The sequence below is a fragment of the Panonychus citri genome, unplaced genomic scaffold (genome assembly GCF_014898815.1).
Source record: "Panonychus citri isolate SS breed McGregor unplaced genomic scaffold, ASM1489881v1 Contig00095, whole genome shotgun sequence".
Lineage (NCBI taxonomy): Eukaryota > Metazoa > Arthropoda > Arachnida > Trombidiformes > Tetranychidae > Panonychus > Panonychus citri.
The window spans coordinates 1,236,198-1,254,832 of record NW_026515500.1 but is presented as its reverse complement, the minus strand read 5'-3'; the positions used below and the strand labels follow the sequence as shown (position 1 = coordinate 1,254,832).

Here is an 18,635-nt window from a genome sequence, read left to right as displayed (position 1 = left end):
TGGGCCAACAAAACGAAACCAAAACAAAGATACACAACACAATTAAAGATCAACCCAAAGAGAGATGAAAATTACTGGTTAACCTGTTAAATTAAAAGCAAAAAAAAAGATCATTAGACAAATAGAGACAATTAAATGTAAGAAATCAATTCAATTTACCTGAAAACGAAACACTCAAATCAAAATCAGTGAACAATCAAAACATAAACACACAATTACCAAAGAAAAGTTAACAAATGAAAAAAAGGAAAACAATATTTTCTTTATTAGTTCCAAATGGAATCAAGAGATGGCGCCACTATACAGAAAATTCTTTTGCATTTGTAAGTTGAATTTTCCCTTCAACATTCAAGTTAATTGATGGTTAACACCGATGGATGATAACGATGATAATAATAATAATGGTCAGTTCGTTATCATCATTGGGAAGAGGGAGGTAACTAAGAGGTGGAGCTTAACGGGAAGGCCAAAAGCCGACGTAACAAAAAAAGTTAGAAAAAAGTTTCTTCTGTTTCATCAACATCAACCAACAAGAAACTTGGAATTAAAAGTTTTTCTATTTGAAAATTAAATTCTCTTACCATTAAATTTATACCATACGAACTTAAATTTAGTTACAAACAATTAAGTTACAATCAAGTTTTGTGTTGTTCAAATAATTGTGGTGATCGTTACGCTAATCGTTCAACATTTTTGAAAAGGATTTTTTTTCCCTCTCTTCGATTTTGTCACCAGAAAAACTTTGACTTTTCGTGTTTTCTTTTTTTGATTAATCATTATCATCTACCTTTTTTTTTTATATATTTACGGTGCTTAATTGTTACGTGAAATGCAATGTATACCTGCGATGCAAGCAAATCAACTAAAGGAGCGTCCAAACAACGCCGAGACTCAATTAACGCCGAGATTGCTAATCTTCGTGATCTATTGCCACTTCCGTCATCAACCCGTCAGCGATTGTCGCAATTACAATTAATGGCATTGGTTTGTGTCTACGTAAGGAAATCAAATTACTTCCAGAATGGTAAGTAAATCAGTGTATTGATTAAATTTCATTATTAACCCTTTACCCTCAAACATAAATATAAATCAACTCGTTGTTGTCAATTTAATTAAGGTGTTAGATTAATGAGTCAAAATGGTTGTTTGATTTTCAACAATTAACCTTCAAACCTTATATTCAATTAGCGTTCAATTAAAATACGTAGGAGTGACAAACTTTAATTCAGTAAATAAATGATTAGATGATCAAAAAAAATAATGAATTAACTATTGATTGTTGTAAACGGTTGGTGGTAATTCATTGTTAATATTAATATAAAAGGTTAACCATGGATGATAATAGTTAAGATGATGATGATGATGATGATGATGATGATCTTGTTATAAAAGAGATGAGGATGGAGAAAAAAACTAAGACATGTCAATCAATATACTTAAGGATAATTAACTAATTGTTATGATTATTCAATGAGAGATGATAAACTAACCATTTAAGATGTTGTTCACCATTGAGAAGATAGGAAAATGTTCAGATGAGAATGAGAATAATTCAAAGTAGTTATTCAAAGGAAGATGAGGATGATAAATATATTGAGAATTGACATTATGATGATGGTTCCCACAATCGATTGATTCAATTGATCGGGTTTCTGTTCACACCACTCAACAGGTGATCCTCTTATCGTATTTATCCTTCATCATCATCATCATCATTATCTTAATTTAGTTTGAATATTTTTACATAGAAGATGAAGAAAAAAAAAAGTTATCCCAACAATTAAAAATTTTAAGAAAAAGCGGAAATTAGTTTTCATCTTTTATATTAATATTATCGAGAGAAACATGAAACCGGAAGGAGGTGGAAAAACATTGATTAATTGTGGGAGGAGATGAGATGATGATTAATAAACGATAATCTGATTGTTCGTTAGGATGAATTATGAATCTCAGGTTATGTAATAATAATGGCGAAAATAAATCCAATATTAAGATTAAATTGATAGAAAAAAAGAAGAAAAAAAAATTATCTAATATTTTCCTCCTCCTCCCACTTTAGTATCGCATCTTCATCATTCTCATCATCCTCATCCTCATCTTCATAAGGTATTAGATAATTTTGATTGAAAAAAAACAAAAAATAAAGATGAAGATGAAGATGATTGGAAACCTCCCACCGCCCCCTAATCCACCAGGTAAATAATAGTAACTTGTTTACCTGATGATCATCATTAACATGATTGTTTATTAACTTGAACCTGTAATTAGTGGGTCTTTGGTTACAATCAACCTCCTAATTAAAGTGAAATTAAAACAACAATCAAAAAAAAAAATGAACAGAAAGCCAATGCTAATCAATAGAGATCATTAAATCAGGGATAATGATTAAGGATCTGTAAGGATGATAAATATGAATTTTCAAGTTTCCATTACAAAGATAATGAAAAATTTTCTTCTGATAACAGACCAGCGGTCAAAGCATTTCCACCACAAGTACCACATCAAGTACCACAGGATTACATCCTCTTAACCTCATCTTCATCCTCATCATCTTGAGAGAGATTCAAATTAATGTTACATAAGAATAGCAAGAGAAACAAAAATTGATACTTCGACTTATGGATAATCATTTTCTTCCTCCCTCCCTCCCTCCTCTCTCTCTCTCTCTCTCTCTCTCTCTCTCTCTGAGTCAAAATGATCTTTATCATGATGATATCATCCTAATCTCCATCTTGCTAATCACCTTCATCTTTATCATCATCAAGTTGATATTATCTTTTTATTCAAATTATATTTCACTCGATCAGCATTTAGATAAATTTACTAATTATTCATTGATTTTCTATTGATTTAATTTACCTTTATTCAGATTCTTTCATTATTATCATTAATCAGTATTGATTTTCTCATATAATATAAATCACAGGTAGAAATGATTAAAACCCGCATCCAAACAATTTGATTTTCACTTTGACGATTAACGATAAAATTTACCTTGATAATATTACCATTGATCCCTTGTTGTTGCTGATGATTAACTAATTGTAATATTATTTACATAATAATCATAATTATATAGATTATTATGATTATATGATTATGGTTTATGTTGATTACCTGATAATTAGCGTATTACCAAAAAAAAATTGTTCTTAATATAATTAGATTTAAATTCACTTTGATTAGCTAATTATCCTAACCTGTAATCATCATATTTAAATAATTGACAATTTAATTTGTAAGTTAAATTAGTTTAGTATATTTGATTTAAAATCGTATTGATATAAATAATATTTTCATTGATTCTCATGATTAAAACAATCAAATGATAATTTAATAGTTCTTATTTTCTTAATCACAATTAAATTTAATGATCAAGAATAGAAGAAAATTTTTTTTTCTCAATCTAATTTGATTTGATTGTTAACAGATCATAATGATCACTTGAATTTAAACAAATAACTTTACGACAATTAAATTTAATTGTGTATCTTTTGATTTTCACACTCACTTGACCATTTAAATCAATATTAAAGTAAAATGAGATTTGATTAAATTGTTGATTGATCAATGGTAAATCTTACTCATTAATTGTGTATTGTTTAAAAGTAATTTGATTAACTGAAAACCCCCTTCATCAAACATGAGACAATTAACTTAATCAATATTGATTCAAGTAGTTATTATATTTAAATATACCAACGGTTAACAATTAATGTTTGCATAAAATGAAAAACACTCAATCAAATCAATGATAATAATCATTAATCAATCACCTATTTTTAAAATATTGACAACAATTAAGATTAAAAGTTAAAATTGACCAAAAATTAGACAACAATTAACTCGTAAATTAAACAAACTTTTACAATTTATTTTCAGCTTTTCGTAAACATGAAATGCTACCAGAGATGCCGATGCCACACTTTGGCTTTTCAAAGGTAAGTTATTAAATTTACTCTAATTAATAGCAACAATTAACTAATAACAATTAAGAAGAAGAAGAAAAAAGTTCTAATAGAATAGAAAAACAAAATGAGCGGTAAAAACAAGTTCGAAAGAAAAAAGTTTCCAACATGAGAATCACCAAAGTGAGAAGTCAATAGAGAAGAGATAAAATCAAGAAGCCAAAGTTAAGTTGCGATTCATTGATTGTTACAATTATCGTAACAATTATAATTATCTACCTTTTAATTGTAGTTTTCAGTTACCATTCAACACACACACACACACTCAACGTTTAACCACATCGACGATATATAAATGATCAGGTAATAAGAAAGAAGAGAGAAAAAAAAATCAAAGATCCAACCTTAAAAAGTTAAAGTCGAAAGAAAAGTTTACCTGTACAAAAATACTTACCTGTATACAAGATAATCTGAAACTGATAAACTACTTGAATAAACTAAGTAACTCAACTAATCAACTAACTAATTTGCAAGGTTTGTTGTTATGCTATTAGTGGAAATACAATTAGCTGTCTAAACTCTTGTATGTTATTAATTGGAAGCCCTATGGTTACATCCTCCAAATAACCTCTCCGCCCTCTCTTCTTGCCTCCAAGTAATGATGATGATGAGAAGAAGAAGAAAATAACTTTCCACCCTCCCCCTTGGTCATCATCATCATCATCATCTTCTTCTTCACCATCATCTTCCACCTCCTCCTCCCCATCAACATCATCATCATCTCTCTGCGAGTTGATTGACAATCACTTTGCAATATCAAAAGCAATCAAAATTGTTCATCATCAACATGAGATGAGATATCCAAAGATGATTATCCTCCTAATCATTATCCTCAATCACAATTGTTAATCACCATAAGACACCAATCAACTTAGATAATCAACAATCAATAAATACCTTCAAATAATTAAGATTTATTGAAATTAATTCAGTTCAAATTTTTGTGATTATCGTTCAATTTGATTTTCCTTCCTGTTTTTTTTTAAATTGTTGCTTTGTTTTCTTGTATGTCTCAAGTTAATTGTACTGAAAATATTAGTTAATCATTAGGATAGAGAGAGAGAGAGAGAGACATTAAAATGATCAGGATAATACATTATTGTTGATCATTTGGAACAATCAAAAAATTAATGTGATTGTAAATTGCTAATTGTAATTACAATAATATCCCAAGTAAGAAAAAAGTTATTCCCAATATATACTAACTTGTATTTCCAGAGTTAAGACAAAATCCTTAAGGCAAAACTCATAGACTCTCATCATCATCATCATTATCTTCATCATCAGTACATCAACTTGTATAGATACCTGATTAGCCTGGAGGCTATTTAAGAGATGATGATGATCAAGATGATGATTAAGAAAAATGGAAATGAATGAAGATGAAAAGTAAAAGTTTTTTCTTATATATTACATACAAAGAGAAACACAAACAAATCGTTTTGTGATTGTAGGGCAACAATCTAATGATAACTAATGTTAATTGTAAAAGTTAATTTTTTCCAATTGAAGTTAATCACGAACCAGTGAACCTTCATTCCATTGATTGTTATTAATTTAATTCTCTTTGATTTAGTTTAGTTAATTTAACTTTTAACTTACGTTCCGGTTCACATTTTCCTGATTACTTGTTACCTTTGGTAAATTGTTGTCATTGAGATTTAATTGTTATAATAGTTTCGTATTGTTTTTATATCCACTTAATCACAATTAACTTTTTTTCCAAATAGTTTGATTATCTTATATATTTATATGATTAACTTTATTTTGGTTAATTGTTACAACAAATTTTTTCTATATTGATATTTTATCCTAATTGTAATCAATAATAATAATAATAGTAATATGATTAAGTGATTAATTAAGTTACCTCATTGTTTTCTTGGTTTCAATTATAATTAACAATTAACTCATACAGTTAATATATTAGTAATAGATAGGCAGATGTTAATTAACTATCAGGATAAAAAATTAATTGTTTCTCATGATTAAATTTAATCAAATTAAGCAAGAAAATGTTATCAATGATTTTAAGAGGAAATATAAATCTAATTGAATCAATATTTAGATTTGATTGTTAATATATTAATTTTAATAGAAATGAACAAAACAAAGTTACGATTTCGTTGCAACGATGAAAACAAAAGATGATGATGAGGTTGGAAGATGATGAAGACAAGGATGATGATGATGATGATGAGCATTAGGATATTAACGTGACTATATATTCATTAAAAAGCGTATCCCTTGATTATGATTAACTTTAATTGTAATTAACCCAAAGAAGTATAAGAAAAACAATGATGAAGATGAAGATAAAGATGAAGATGATGTTGTAGATGATGATGATAATGATGATAAACAGAAGCTTATGCAATAAGAATAGTGGATAACAATAATAATAACGAACAGGTGATTGTATAAGATTTACAGGTGAACTTTTTCTTGAAAGAGAAGAAATAAAAAGTTCGATAGAGAATAGAAAACTCATCATTAATTGTTGATATTCAGAAGCTCAGGGTTGAATTTATTATTATTCTCTTTCTACATGGTAACAATTAACTGATAGCGAAAATGATAATAACAATTAAAAATGATTTCGCTTGGAAAATCTCATCATTAACCTTGATTGAGAAAAAGAAAATTGAAAAAAAAATTGATTCGTTTTAATGTCGATTTTGTGTGTAAAAGTCGAAACTTTTTTCTTCTTAGAAAAAGTTTTCGTTTCGTTCAATTTTTCAGTAGAATTGGAATTTTTTTTCTATTAATATTTTACCCTACAGGTTAATTGTTATCATTTATTAGTTGATTAACATTAACAATCAGCTAATTGAATATCATTTGATATTTATACAATTAACTCGATCACGTTTACAAATTGAATCCATTTCTTTTTGGGTTGATTATAATGATTGTTAATCATTTATCAATGATGATAATGGTGACAATTAACTGAAAAATAAAACTAATTTACTCTGTTGTTTGATTGAATTAATCTTAATTGTTATTGGTTTCAATAGATAAATTAATTGTTTGGATTAATTGTTATTCTTTTTAATTTGTTTCAGGCTCTAAGTGGTTTCTTAATGATGATGACACAAAATGGTAAATTGTTGTACATATCTGATAATGCTGCTGAATACTTGGGACATTCAATGGTAAGTAATTAATTAATTGTTTGTAATAGAATTGACAATCAATCGTAATTGTAAAATGTTTCATGGTTTTAATTGTTTTCACTCTGGTTTTGTAATTAACTTTCATTTTCCTCAATGAAAAATATTACAACTCTTGAGGTTTTAATGAATGATAGTTTTTTTTTTCGTTTGGAGGCAAAGAAAAAAAAATTATCATGATGATGACTTTTCTCCTCATCATCATCTCTCTCACTAAAGACATAGTTTATCTTCTTTATCATCTTCATCTTCATCCAAGATAAATGATACAAATCACGAAAATTTTTTGCTCTCTCTCATTGAGTATTAATAGTAAATTAGAAAAAAAAATTTCCAATTCATTGATTGTTGTTCATTGTAAACTTCATTGATGTAATTAAATGAATGAAATTGATGATAAGATGAAGATTAAGATGAAGATGAGGATGAGGATGAGGATGATATATATAAATGTATTTGTTATTATCGCAATAAAATATTATCTTATTTATATAGTGATGGTAATGATTATTAACTCAATTGTTTTTGTTTAACTTTTCATCAGTTGATTTGATTATTATCTTTTAATTGCAATTATAATCATAACAATTAACTCTTCAAGGTTAGAACTCTTGTCATCATATATGTTAGACTCACTTTCAGAATTTTTCTAGAATTGAGAAGACAAATTCTAGATTGAATTAATAATTTTAATAAGTTTCGATAATTATCTTATTAGATTATGATAATTACGAAACCTTATTGTTTAACTAATTTATAATTAACCCGATGCAATAATTTATTCTCGATAAAATAAATTCATTGAGTAATAATAATCATTAATCAGTAATCATCATCATCATCGTCATGATTTTTTTTCTATCGAATTTTTTTCTCTCTTATTTTTTCATTACTCATTCTGTTCATTGAAATTACTACATATTTACAACCTGAATGAACCCGGATCTTGAGTGGGGTGAGAGTGGAGAGGAGTGAGAGGATGAAGAGGTGGAGGGTGGTGTTGGTTTCTAATCTACATCACTCCTCTCTCTCTCTCTCTCCCTATCTCTTGCTTTCTCTCTTTCACTTGTAAGAAAAATTTACTAACTGATGAAATGGAAACTTTAAGAAAAAGAGAGAGAAAAAAGAAAGAGAATGAGAGTCAATTAAAACGCCATTCACCCTGAGGCGATATTTTGTCTTAACAAACTATTTTTTTCACACTCAATTCTGAGCATTGAAATTAAGCAAAAGAGAGAGAGAGAGATGATATCATTTGATGCTAATATAATACACAAGGATAAAAGCAACAATAAGCATCAATCCTTGTCAAGTTTTATCCGCATCTTCATCAATGTTAATGTTTTTCTGTTGTTTTAATTGCAACACCTTAATATTGAAATTGATTAGGTTTCAGTGTTTCCATAACAACAATTAATATTTGAAATAGCAATATATTCAATCAATGGCACACTCCCACATTGACTAACCACCTACTGGGTATATGAAATTAAATGATAATACAAATGAACATTTCATAAAGTTCATCATCAAAAGGATCGATTGAGAAACAAAAAATTACCTTTACCTCAACCAAGACTAAGAGTGACCCTCTCTCACCACAAGGGGCCTCCTTTACCTCTAAGCTCTCTCTCTCTCTCTCTCTCTCTCTCTCCCACTCTTCCACCCTCTTCTTCATCATCTTCTTGACCAACGTCCATTTAAAATGTTTTACCTTGTCTCTTATGTCAAAATAATCTTTTCCAATTTACCTTCTCTCTCTCATACACTAAATTAGCTACGCTTTCACTCCCTTCACCTTGAGATTTACCTGAGATTTTCTCTCTCTCTCTCACTTTTCCTACCTGATTGAGCTTGAAATTTGTTTCTCCTTTTTGTTTAATTGTAAATTTATCACAATTTGTATTTCGTTTTTGTCTATTTACCTGTACACTAAATCCAAAGGCGGGTTAACCCAAAGAAAGTACAAGAAAAAAACTAATCAATTGTATTAATACATTTACCTTGATTTACCTTGATTGCAAAATGATTGATTCTTACATATACTTTGAGGGATGTTTGCAATTGAAATTTTCCTCTAATTTCTCTTGCAACTAAATTAGTTAAATGTCAATAAAGTTTCTAAATTGTAGTGAACAGTAAATAGTTTCAATTATAATTAAAATTAACAAATAAAGAAGAAAAAATTACAGAATTAATGAGAAAAAATAAAGTTAATTTCCTGATGAATTTAATTTCCAACAATTTGTATGTTTTACGTTTTCTTTTGACAGTTAATTTGAAAAGTTAGAAATGACACAATCAATTAATCAACAGGTAACAATTGAAACTTATCAGACAATCAAATCACAAATCAATTTAATTGTTTAATCAATGATTTAATACCTTTGATTATCCAATCAATTGACACAACAAAACTAAAAAGCTTAACTAATTGACCTGATAATTTGTCAGGTCAGCTAATTGTTGTTAATCTGATCAGTGGTGATTTAATTAGATGACCATTTAATTGATTGTCAATTTATTATTTAATCCTTAGTGATGATGATGATGATTTAAGTTGATGATTAAAAATAAAATTACTCACTCAGTATGTTGTCCAAGTCTCATGCTGATCAATTTATCAATTGATTATTACATAGGAAAAAAATATATTAGCTTAACTAATGCTAACAATCAACTGGTAATCAATTTTAGTTTATCATTTGATTGATTAATTAGACAATGATTAGAGTTGATAATGAGCCTGATTATTTATTTATTATTATGTTAACATGATAGAATCTGATATAATAATAATAATGATAATAATTTATCATTGTAACACTTGTTATCATTTCATCACCTTTAATCATTAGCATCCTCATCAATTGGCCTCACCTGAGTTTTCATCACACTTGAAATTTTATATACATCATAATAATAATAAGTGATAATAGTAAATAGATGATCATAAATAAATGATTAACAATTGAGCTCATTTAGGATTAAGGAGTAATCCAAATAATCGAGGAGTGTTCATTGAATATCCATTCAAGATTTAGTCTTGTGTTGTTTTATTTGCAGATTGAATAACAAGGTGAGTCAGGTAACAGGTAGGATAGGAAGGGAGAGGCAGAAAAAGTGATACAATTTGAGAGAGAGAGAGAGAGAATCGGAAGCTCGATTGATGATAAACATTGGAAATAAACAGAAGCATCGAGATAGATACAAGTTGATGATGGTCATACCTGAAGATGATGAGGATGATAATGCCAAGCCTTTTGAACGAACCCAGAAAAGAAAACTTTTTCGCAACCGAATTACGATTGAGATAATTTTCTCATTCTAACGAAACGAAAAGAACAGTTCTTTTCTATTCGACGAACCGAAGAACAAAACAAAAAAAACAAATTGACCTAATTTCCTTTAGGTGGTTAACTGGTCAAGCTAATCATTGGTTTGAATGGTCAGTTAAAGCGTAGAAATGATTAATTTACATTTTTAAGAAGAGAGAAAACAAGAAAAAAAAGATGAGGATGCAAAAAAGAAAGAGAAAGATGGAGATCTAATGATGAGGAAGATAAAGGGGTGGTGGGAGTGGGAGTTCGAGTGAGGGTTTAGTAGCTGAGAAGGGAAAAAATTAACTGATCTGATTATAGGTTAGGGTAACAATTTAACCTCAACATGTATGATTTAAGTAGCTGAGACAAAAAAAGTGATGTTTACATGAGAGGTAAAAAAATGGACAAAGATTTTGTGGTTTAAAAAGTGACCATTATGTTGACCATTACTATTATTATCAAACAATAGTAACAATAATGATAACATTAATATATATTGTAAAAAAAAAGTGACCTGGAATTCAGGTCAAAGCTATTATTATGGTCACTTATATAAATGATAAGTGATAAGTATGAGATTCAATATTATTATGAAATATATCAACAAGATTATAATGATTAAGTAGACTGACCAGTAAAATAACAGTGATTGTGCTGGTCAGTTATTAATAAAATGGGTTCAATCAGTGCGTTCATTATTATCATTTGATTTGCTAATTGTTTGTCAATCTGTGATAATACACATTTAATTTTAGATTAACGGTTAATTGTTGGAGTTTTTTTTTTGCCCTTCTCGATTCTGTTGATTCTGTTGGACTAAATTGTTTACACTTTTTATTTCATTTCTACAGGAGGAATTACTCATTCATGGTGATTCAGTTTACGATATTATTGAGAAACAAGATCACACCCAAATTCAAAGTGAATTAATGAGATCACCTAATCCATTGGCTAATAGTTTGATTACTCCTGATAATCGGCTTTTCTTATGCCGTATGAACATCTCAAGAAATGCTCGTCGTCAGATGAGATTTGGCGATCAAAAGGTTGTCCTTGTCCAAGGTCATTACGTTTCTTATTTACCTTTATGCTCAAGAAATGAGCCCGTTTTCCTGGCCACTTGTACGCCGGTCGCTATGCCAGAAACCCGTGAATGTGTAGCTCAAGGTAGTACAACGGTTTTCACCTCGATTCATTCAATGGACATGAAATTCATTCATTTGGACAGAAAGTAAGTTATCAATTATCAATATCGAAGCCAAGAAAAAGTCAAGAGACCAAAATCCAAGTTAAAGTTCAGAAAAAGTTTTCTCAATGAAAAAAAGTTCAAAACACTTTCATGATACTCTATATATATACAGATCATCCTGAAGATGATGATAATGATTATCTATATGAAATAATATTACTATTATCATCATTATCATCATCATAATAATAATCATTATCATCTCCTTACAGGCTTGGCCTTTTTTTTAATGTATCAAAACATTAAGAAACTTTTCTTATCTGTTGATATCAGTAACAACCATTTTCTTTCATCATCATCATCATTATATCATCTTCTTTATCATCCTATATCATCTTTATCATCATTATCATCACCTCAAGTTTCCTATAGTCTAAACAATGTATCATATAAATAGATGCAATTAGATAATAATATTGATGAGAGAATCAAAATTTATAACGAACTTTTTTTTTGTTGATTATAACAAAAGATGAAATTTAAGGTTATCTTCATCATCATAGTCTGTCATCATCTTCCATAGACCCGTTATCATCATCATATCGTGACTCTCTCACTCACTTTTCTTTGACAATTCACTTGTAATCATAACCACATGGACATTTACGTTGATGATCGTGATGATCGTTGCCCGTTTGGACAATTAGATTAGTTTACATTTTATCAATCATATTGAATCTTGATGATAGACGAAAACAATTTAGTTTATCATGTGGGAGGCATTTAGTTATCATCATGATTGTATATTGACATTTGATTACGCCTTTAATTTCATCTTGATCCAATTACAGTTTATCATCATTCCTTCAATTGATCAAATTTACGCCTTTCAAATGTTTACCTGTTTGATCAACAAAGGTAAAGTTGAATGAAACGATGAAGATGAAGATGAAGATGAAGATGAAGAAGACGGAAGTAAATTTCAAGCTACAAATCGGCTTATTAACTGATAGATGATATTACATGGAGATAATGATGATGATCATCATGATGGAAATTATTGAATCTCATCAGATATAAGGAAATTTTTATATTCCAATGAAGAAAAAAAAAATCTGAAGGAAAAATTTCTCTTCTCTTGAACTTACCTGGAGATTAAGATAATCATCATCTTCATCATCATTATCCTCCCTCTCTTCCTATCTTATCCAATAGTATCTTTTATCCTCCTTCACTTTCCTATGTAAGTTTTTGTTGATTATGTTAATGATAAAGATGATGATTTGAGAGATGATTGTTTCTGTTTCACCTTTGACACGACAAAAATTTTTCCAGGTAAATCTCATCTTTGTTTATAAGGATGTAAATACATTGATAGTCACGATTAAATGTCTTGGATGATAAACGCATCACTTTGACTTGACCTTGTCTTAGTTGCAAATGATGATGAAGATGATGAAGATGATCAAATATCTTGGGTTGGTCTTGAGTTAATATACATAATCAACGATTTATTAATAAATTTTGACATGGTCACTATCAGTAAAGTTCAGGGTAAAAAGAAGCATAAAAAATAAGTAACATGCTGAACAATATTCATCTTCATCTTCATCTTCATCCTCATCTTTTCATCTCTTTATGTCTTTTCTTCATCTTATCATCATCATCATCATTTTCCTCCCTCTCTCAGAATCGTGATCATCTCTCTTAACCATGGTTAATTTTGATTGCTTACAAATTATCTTACTAATTGTAAAAGTTTTTTCTTTGAGAACGAAACTTTTTTTTTACTTTCTCCATGTTAATCTAATGAGAGAATTGAAAAAAAAACTAATCATTGATGTTATTCATTTAAATTGTTACTATTTAGTAGTCTATTCAATTATCATTATAATCAATGAATGAAGAGACACTTGATTATAATCTTAATGATGATGATGATGATGATTGTAATGATGATGAGGAGGAGGATTAATTGATTAGGATAATGACTTATCCCCAAAGGCCAATGATTATGATTTAATTTTGTGTTACAATTAAGTTTGTTTTGGTTTTTCTTATTGACCTCACAAGAATTAATTTCTTAAATTGTTGTTATTGTTTGGGAACAATTAATTAATTGTCTAATCATGCGGAAATGATTCAGTTTGTAATCTCTTGGGAAAAAAAGAGCTAATTGTTAATTGGAATATACTTATCAAGGAATCAAATTTAATTACTATTAATGAAGTTTAATTGTGAAACAATGAAACAATAACAATGATAGACAGCGATTGATTTGATTTGATTAACAGGAAGAAATTGATTTAAAGTTGATCAACTTGATTTTTTTTAATGATCTCTATTTGATTGTTGTTTAAATTTTTTAATTTAAATTGTTCATCACGATTTAAATGATCACCATCATCATCAAAATAATTGATTGATCTTGAGAGTCAATGATTATTGATTGGAACGATATTTAATAATAATCAACATCTTGAAAGATTAATTTGTATATAACAATGAAGGAAAACAATTAGTAAATTGTTGGTATGGAAAGAATTGATTTAAATTTAATCCAATTGATTTTTTTTTGGTCATTTTGATTACTAATTACAAGTTAACTTTGGTAGTGACCATTAGGTAATAATAATACAAATGAAACAATGAAAATGTAATCAAATTAAATATGAAATTAAGGTGAGAGATAATCTTTAATGAAACAATTAACTCTCCTAATCTAAATAAATAACTATTAATCAGACAACAATTAACCTTGTAAACCATAGTTAACATTAAAAGATTTCAGCTGTTTCCTCTTCCTTTCTCATCTCCATCAAAAATTAATTGTTGTTGATTTAATTGACAATCAAACTTCAGCTGTAGAATAATATAAAGTAATATTAATGATAATCAACGAATTCACAATTAACTTAATTGTTGTAAATCTTATTATCGAAGAAGCAGAAAAAAAAAACAAAACAACAACGTGAACAAAAATTAAGAACAAAAATCTTATCCTAATCACTCCCTCGTCTTTTTATCATCCTCATCATCATCATCATCATTTCTCTCTCTCTCTCTCTCTCTCTCTCATTTGCTTCCTTCCTTACTCTTTCTTCATCATCTTCATCATCTTTATCTTCATCTTTCAATTGCATTTACATCACGATTGTTTCAGGTCGATTCTTGCAGCTTGTACTCTTGTCTGTTTAACGGCTTGGGGCCAAAACATTACGAGGTTTACTGGACCAACTTTCTTAGTCTTTACCTTTATCACCGGTCACCTTAAATCGTGATGTATAGCCTGAGGGTATGAATAGTTGAAGGATAGAAAAATATTAGCCGATATGATTCTTGTTCATTATTATCATTTATTATTATGCACCAACAACAACAAAATGGTTTCCATTAAGATTAAGGATAAACATAATTTTCATTAAGAATCTTTTTTAATAATAATCAACATTATGATGATGATGATGATGGAAAATGAAAGATGAATGATATCCCTTCTGAAAAAAATCTTAATTCATCTTCTTATTATTATTAAGATAAAATTAGAATCAACTGATTGTGATCATTATCATTATTATAATTTAACTTTGGTAATAAAAATTATTATAAACAATTAGTAAATCATCATAATTATCGTTTCAATATTCAGACAAAACTTTGTTTTCATTTTTTCATCCTCGAGGTTAAATTATATTTGTTAATAACTTTTACCTGAATAAATCACCTTTAGATTATTATTACAATTAATATGATATATAATGATGATGATACTAATCAATATCGATTATGATAAGTTAATTGTTATCCAGAAAATTTAATTGTCTACCAAACTAAAAGCAAATTATCAAGGTTAAATCAGTCAGCCAGTTGATTAGATTATCATGAAAACTTTTTTTCCAATTTTCTTTTCATTGGTAATTCTTACATAACATTATTATTATTATGTTTGTCTCTCAATCATGATTAACTAATTGCACTTGTTTAATTACTAAATTGTTACTTCTTATGCTTTTCTAGTGGAGAGTATTATCTTGGCTATGATAAGAGTACAATTAATTCTGGACTATCTTGGTACGATTTAGTACATTGGGAGCATCTTCGAGAAGCCCAATCAAAGCATCGGCTAATTACTCAATCAGAACAAGAAAAATCTTGTATATTATTATTACGATTGGAAACAATTAACCACCAATGGATTTGGGTTCATAGTGTATTACAAATTAAAGATTCAAATGATACATCACAACAGCCGATAATTGTTTGCACTAATCAAGTATTAAGGTAAATTGTTGTTAGCGAAAAAAAATTTTCCCCATTAAGTTGATTTAACTTTTTTTTGTTTCATTGATTAACTAATTGTTGTTGTTATATTTGTTATGTTAATAGTGAAAAAGAGGCGACCGTTATGAGAGCCAACAATTGGCTGTATCAATTTTATTCATTACACTCTAAGATGCATTATGGTTTAACCGGCTATGAGAATCATCCAACTTCAGCTGCTCGGCTTACATCACTTTACCATCAACACTCAACGGCTCATCATCATGTAACCGCTGCTGCTGCTGTTGCCGCTGCAGCGGCTGCAGCTGGATCGACTGCTGTTGCCGCTGCTGCTGCGGTTGGTGCTGCAGCCACAGCAGCTTCAGCTATGACTGCAATGACAGCGGCTGCTGCTGCTGCAGCCATTGCCCATCAACAACATGTAAACCACAATTCAACTGTCCACCCTCACATTGGTCACAATGGTCAATCCCAAACCATTTCGCACTACAACAATAGTAACAATAATCACCATAATCACAATCAGAATCATCATCATCATCATTTAACACCTTCATCCGAGTCTAATACAACATCCGCCGGTGGATCAGTTTCCTCCATTATAACCTCATCAGCGGCTAATTCCGTTCTTCCACCTTCACTTGTGATCGGTGTCTCATCTTCAGGTACAACAACATCATCTTCATCAATTACACCTTTAGCACCGGTCGCTTATCCATCCTCATCAATGCATCATCCTCACTCATCCTCCCTGGGTCCCATTAATGGTGCTACACCTCATCATCCAATCCCTTCACACCCTCATCATCCTTATCATCCCTCTCACCCTTCACCCTCCTCAGTGTTACAATACTCACCTCAAGCCGGAAGTTTACCTTATCACACCTTTGTTCCCGTTTCATCAGCATCAATCCCAGAATCAGAATCATCAAAAACCTCAGCACCTTCAGCAACCAAAAGGTCACACAATTCATCAAGTTCATCAACATCAACCAATTGTCATCCCGTTGGTGCATCAATACCAATTGTACCATCGAGCACCGGAACAACTTCCGGTTCAAATTCTAGCACCAATAGTAATGGTAACAACAGCAATAATAATAGTGATACAACGGCAGCAACAACAACGCCAAGAGACAATTTATCAGGTCAACAAAATGGTGATCGAAACCGTTCAACCGATCCGGATACGGAAGATGAACCCGAATCACCTGAACCAAATGCTAAAAGGGTCAATCATGGTCAACATCATCTTCCACCTCCACCAACATCAACTTATCATCATCCTCGAGCATCAACCTTTACCTATCCACCTACCGGTATGTTTGGATCAACTGCAACTTCCGGTTATCCGGGAATGACACCAACGGCCACAGAATTGGGAACAGTTGTACCCGTTTCAAGTTACTATGGTTCACCGGTACATCATCATCATCATCCCCACCATCATCCTCACCACCATCTCCATCAACATCCTCATGTTCACCATCAAGTGTTAACTTCCGTTCCCTCATATCATCATCATCATCACCATCATACTCACCCCTTTCGCTCCTCACATAAACAACTATCTCCCACCCTGTTAGATTATGACATGATGGATCCCAATTCCACTCCGACATCAGCTGAATTCATTGATAACCACTCTCAGAATCACAATCATCCCTCAACCACCCAATTAACGCCAACCGATGAGATGACAAACTTAGTCTCCTTGGGTTCAGCGTCTTCGGTGTCCGTTGCTCATGCATTTCTAAAATACTCACCACACCATTATCACCATCACCCACCGGAAACAGTTCTCTCCTCATCTTCGTCAACCTCCTCAGGCTATTATTCCCTCTCTTCCCCATCCTCATCCTCTTTTCCCGATCTAGATCGTTACCAATCTCGTAAATCTCCCCAATCAACTACTTCCGATTATGGTTCGGGAACCTCATCACCTCCATCTTCATCCTCATCCTCATCATCTTCCGCTTTTGAAAAACTTTGACAAACCAATTGATCCAACACTAACTCAATTGATTGAAATCCTAGTCAACAACAATCAGCACCAATAATTAATCACAAATTGAGCCAAATTAATATGTAACTCCCTCAACTCCCTTCTCATCTTCCCCCACCATTATTATTATCCAATTCAAAGGAAAATTTCAATTGCAACTGATTAACAATTAAATACTCTCTCTCTCTCTCTCTCTCTCTCTCTCTCTCTCACCTGTAAATTAATTGATTAGTTAAATAATCAAATTCATTTTCCAATCATAATCATTTGAATATCGGAAAGATGCAAAAAAAATTGAACAAAAAAAGTTATATCAATGCTCATTTTCATTCATTACAATTGTATTATCATCACCCTGCAATTAACTAAATTGTAATCATCCAATTATTATAATACTCATATTTTGTTTTTAATTAATAACAAATATCACAATTGAGATGAAGTAAATAAATTGTTTCATTTGATAATTTATGTTTTTCTGTCACAATTGATTATAACAGATAAAGATCAATATTATTACATGGTTAAGATTAAGAAGCCGGATGAAGATGAAGATGAGGAAAAAGAGATCGATAACAATGATTATCCTATAAAAAGATGAAAAAAAAATGATAAAGATAAAGATGATGAGGAGACTTAGAACTTGTTTATAGGCCAATGAAGGCCACAATTCCGGTTATTAAAGCTATAGTA

The 18,635-nt window shown here is 30.1% G+C and overlaps 1 protein-coding gene across 4 annotated transcripts; it reads left to right on the top strand.

The window, feature by feature from the left end:
* Positions 1 to 4: 4 nt before the first annotated feature.
* LOC128387918 (uncharacterized) lies at positions 5 to 18,407 on the top strand. 4 transcript variants are annotated; one of them, XM_053347207.1, is made up of 8 exons: positions 5 to 137; positions 271 to 323; positions 855 to 1,024; positions 3,883 to 3,941; positions 7,037 to 7,126; positions 11,319 to 11,698; positions 15,674 to 15,937; positions 16,043 to 18,407. In XM_053347207.1, the coding sequence occupies exons 2-8, from the start codon at positions 277 to 279 to the stop codon at positions 17,928 to 17,930; spliced, it is 2,898 nt and encodes a 965-aa protein (XP_053203182.1). In that variant the 5' UTR covers positions 5 to 137; positions 271 to 276; the 3' UTR covers positions 17,931 to 18,407. The 4 variants fall into 4 exon arrangements, with proteins under 4 accessions (XP_053203182.1, XP_053203181.1, XP_053203183.1 ...); XM_053347206.1 differs by lacking the exon at positions 5 to 137 and having other exon boundaries at positions 189 to 323; XM_053347208.1 differs by lacking the exons at positions 5 to 137; positions 271 to 323 and having other exon boundaries at positions 807 to 1,024.
* The last annotated feature ends 228 nt before the right edge of the window (positions 18,408 to 18,635 follow it).

Excerpts from the sequence above, each read along its gene's own strand:
- LOC128387918 (XM_053347207.1), top strand. The coding sequence starts at position 277 with ATGGAATCAAGAGATGGCGCCACTATACAGAAAATTCTTTTGCATTT. Across the intron at positions 324-854 it reads CAGAAAATTCTTTTGCATTT|CAAATCAACTAAAGGAGCGT; the intron begins GTAAGTTGAATT and ends CTGCGATGCAAG. Across the intron at positions 11,699-15,673 it reads TTCATTCATTTGGACAGAAA|TGGAGAGTATTATCTTGGCT; the intron begins GTAAGTTATCAA and ends ATGCTTTTCTAG.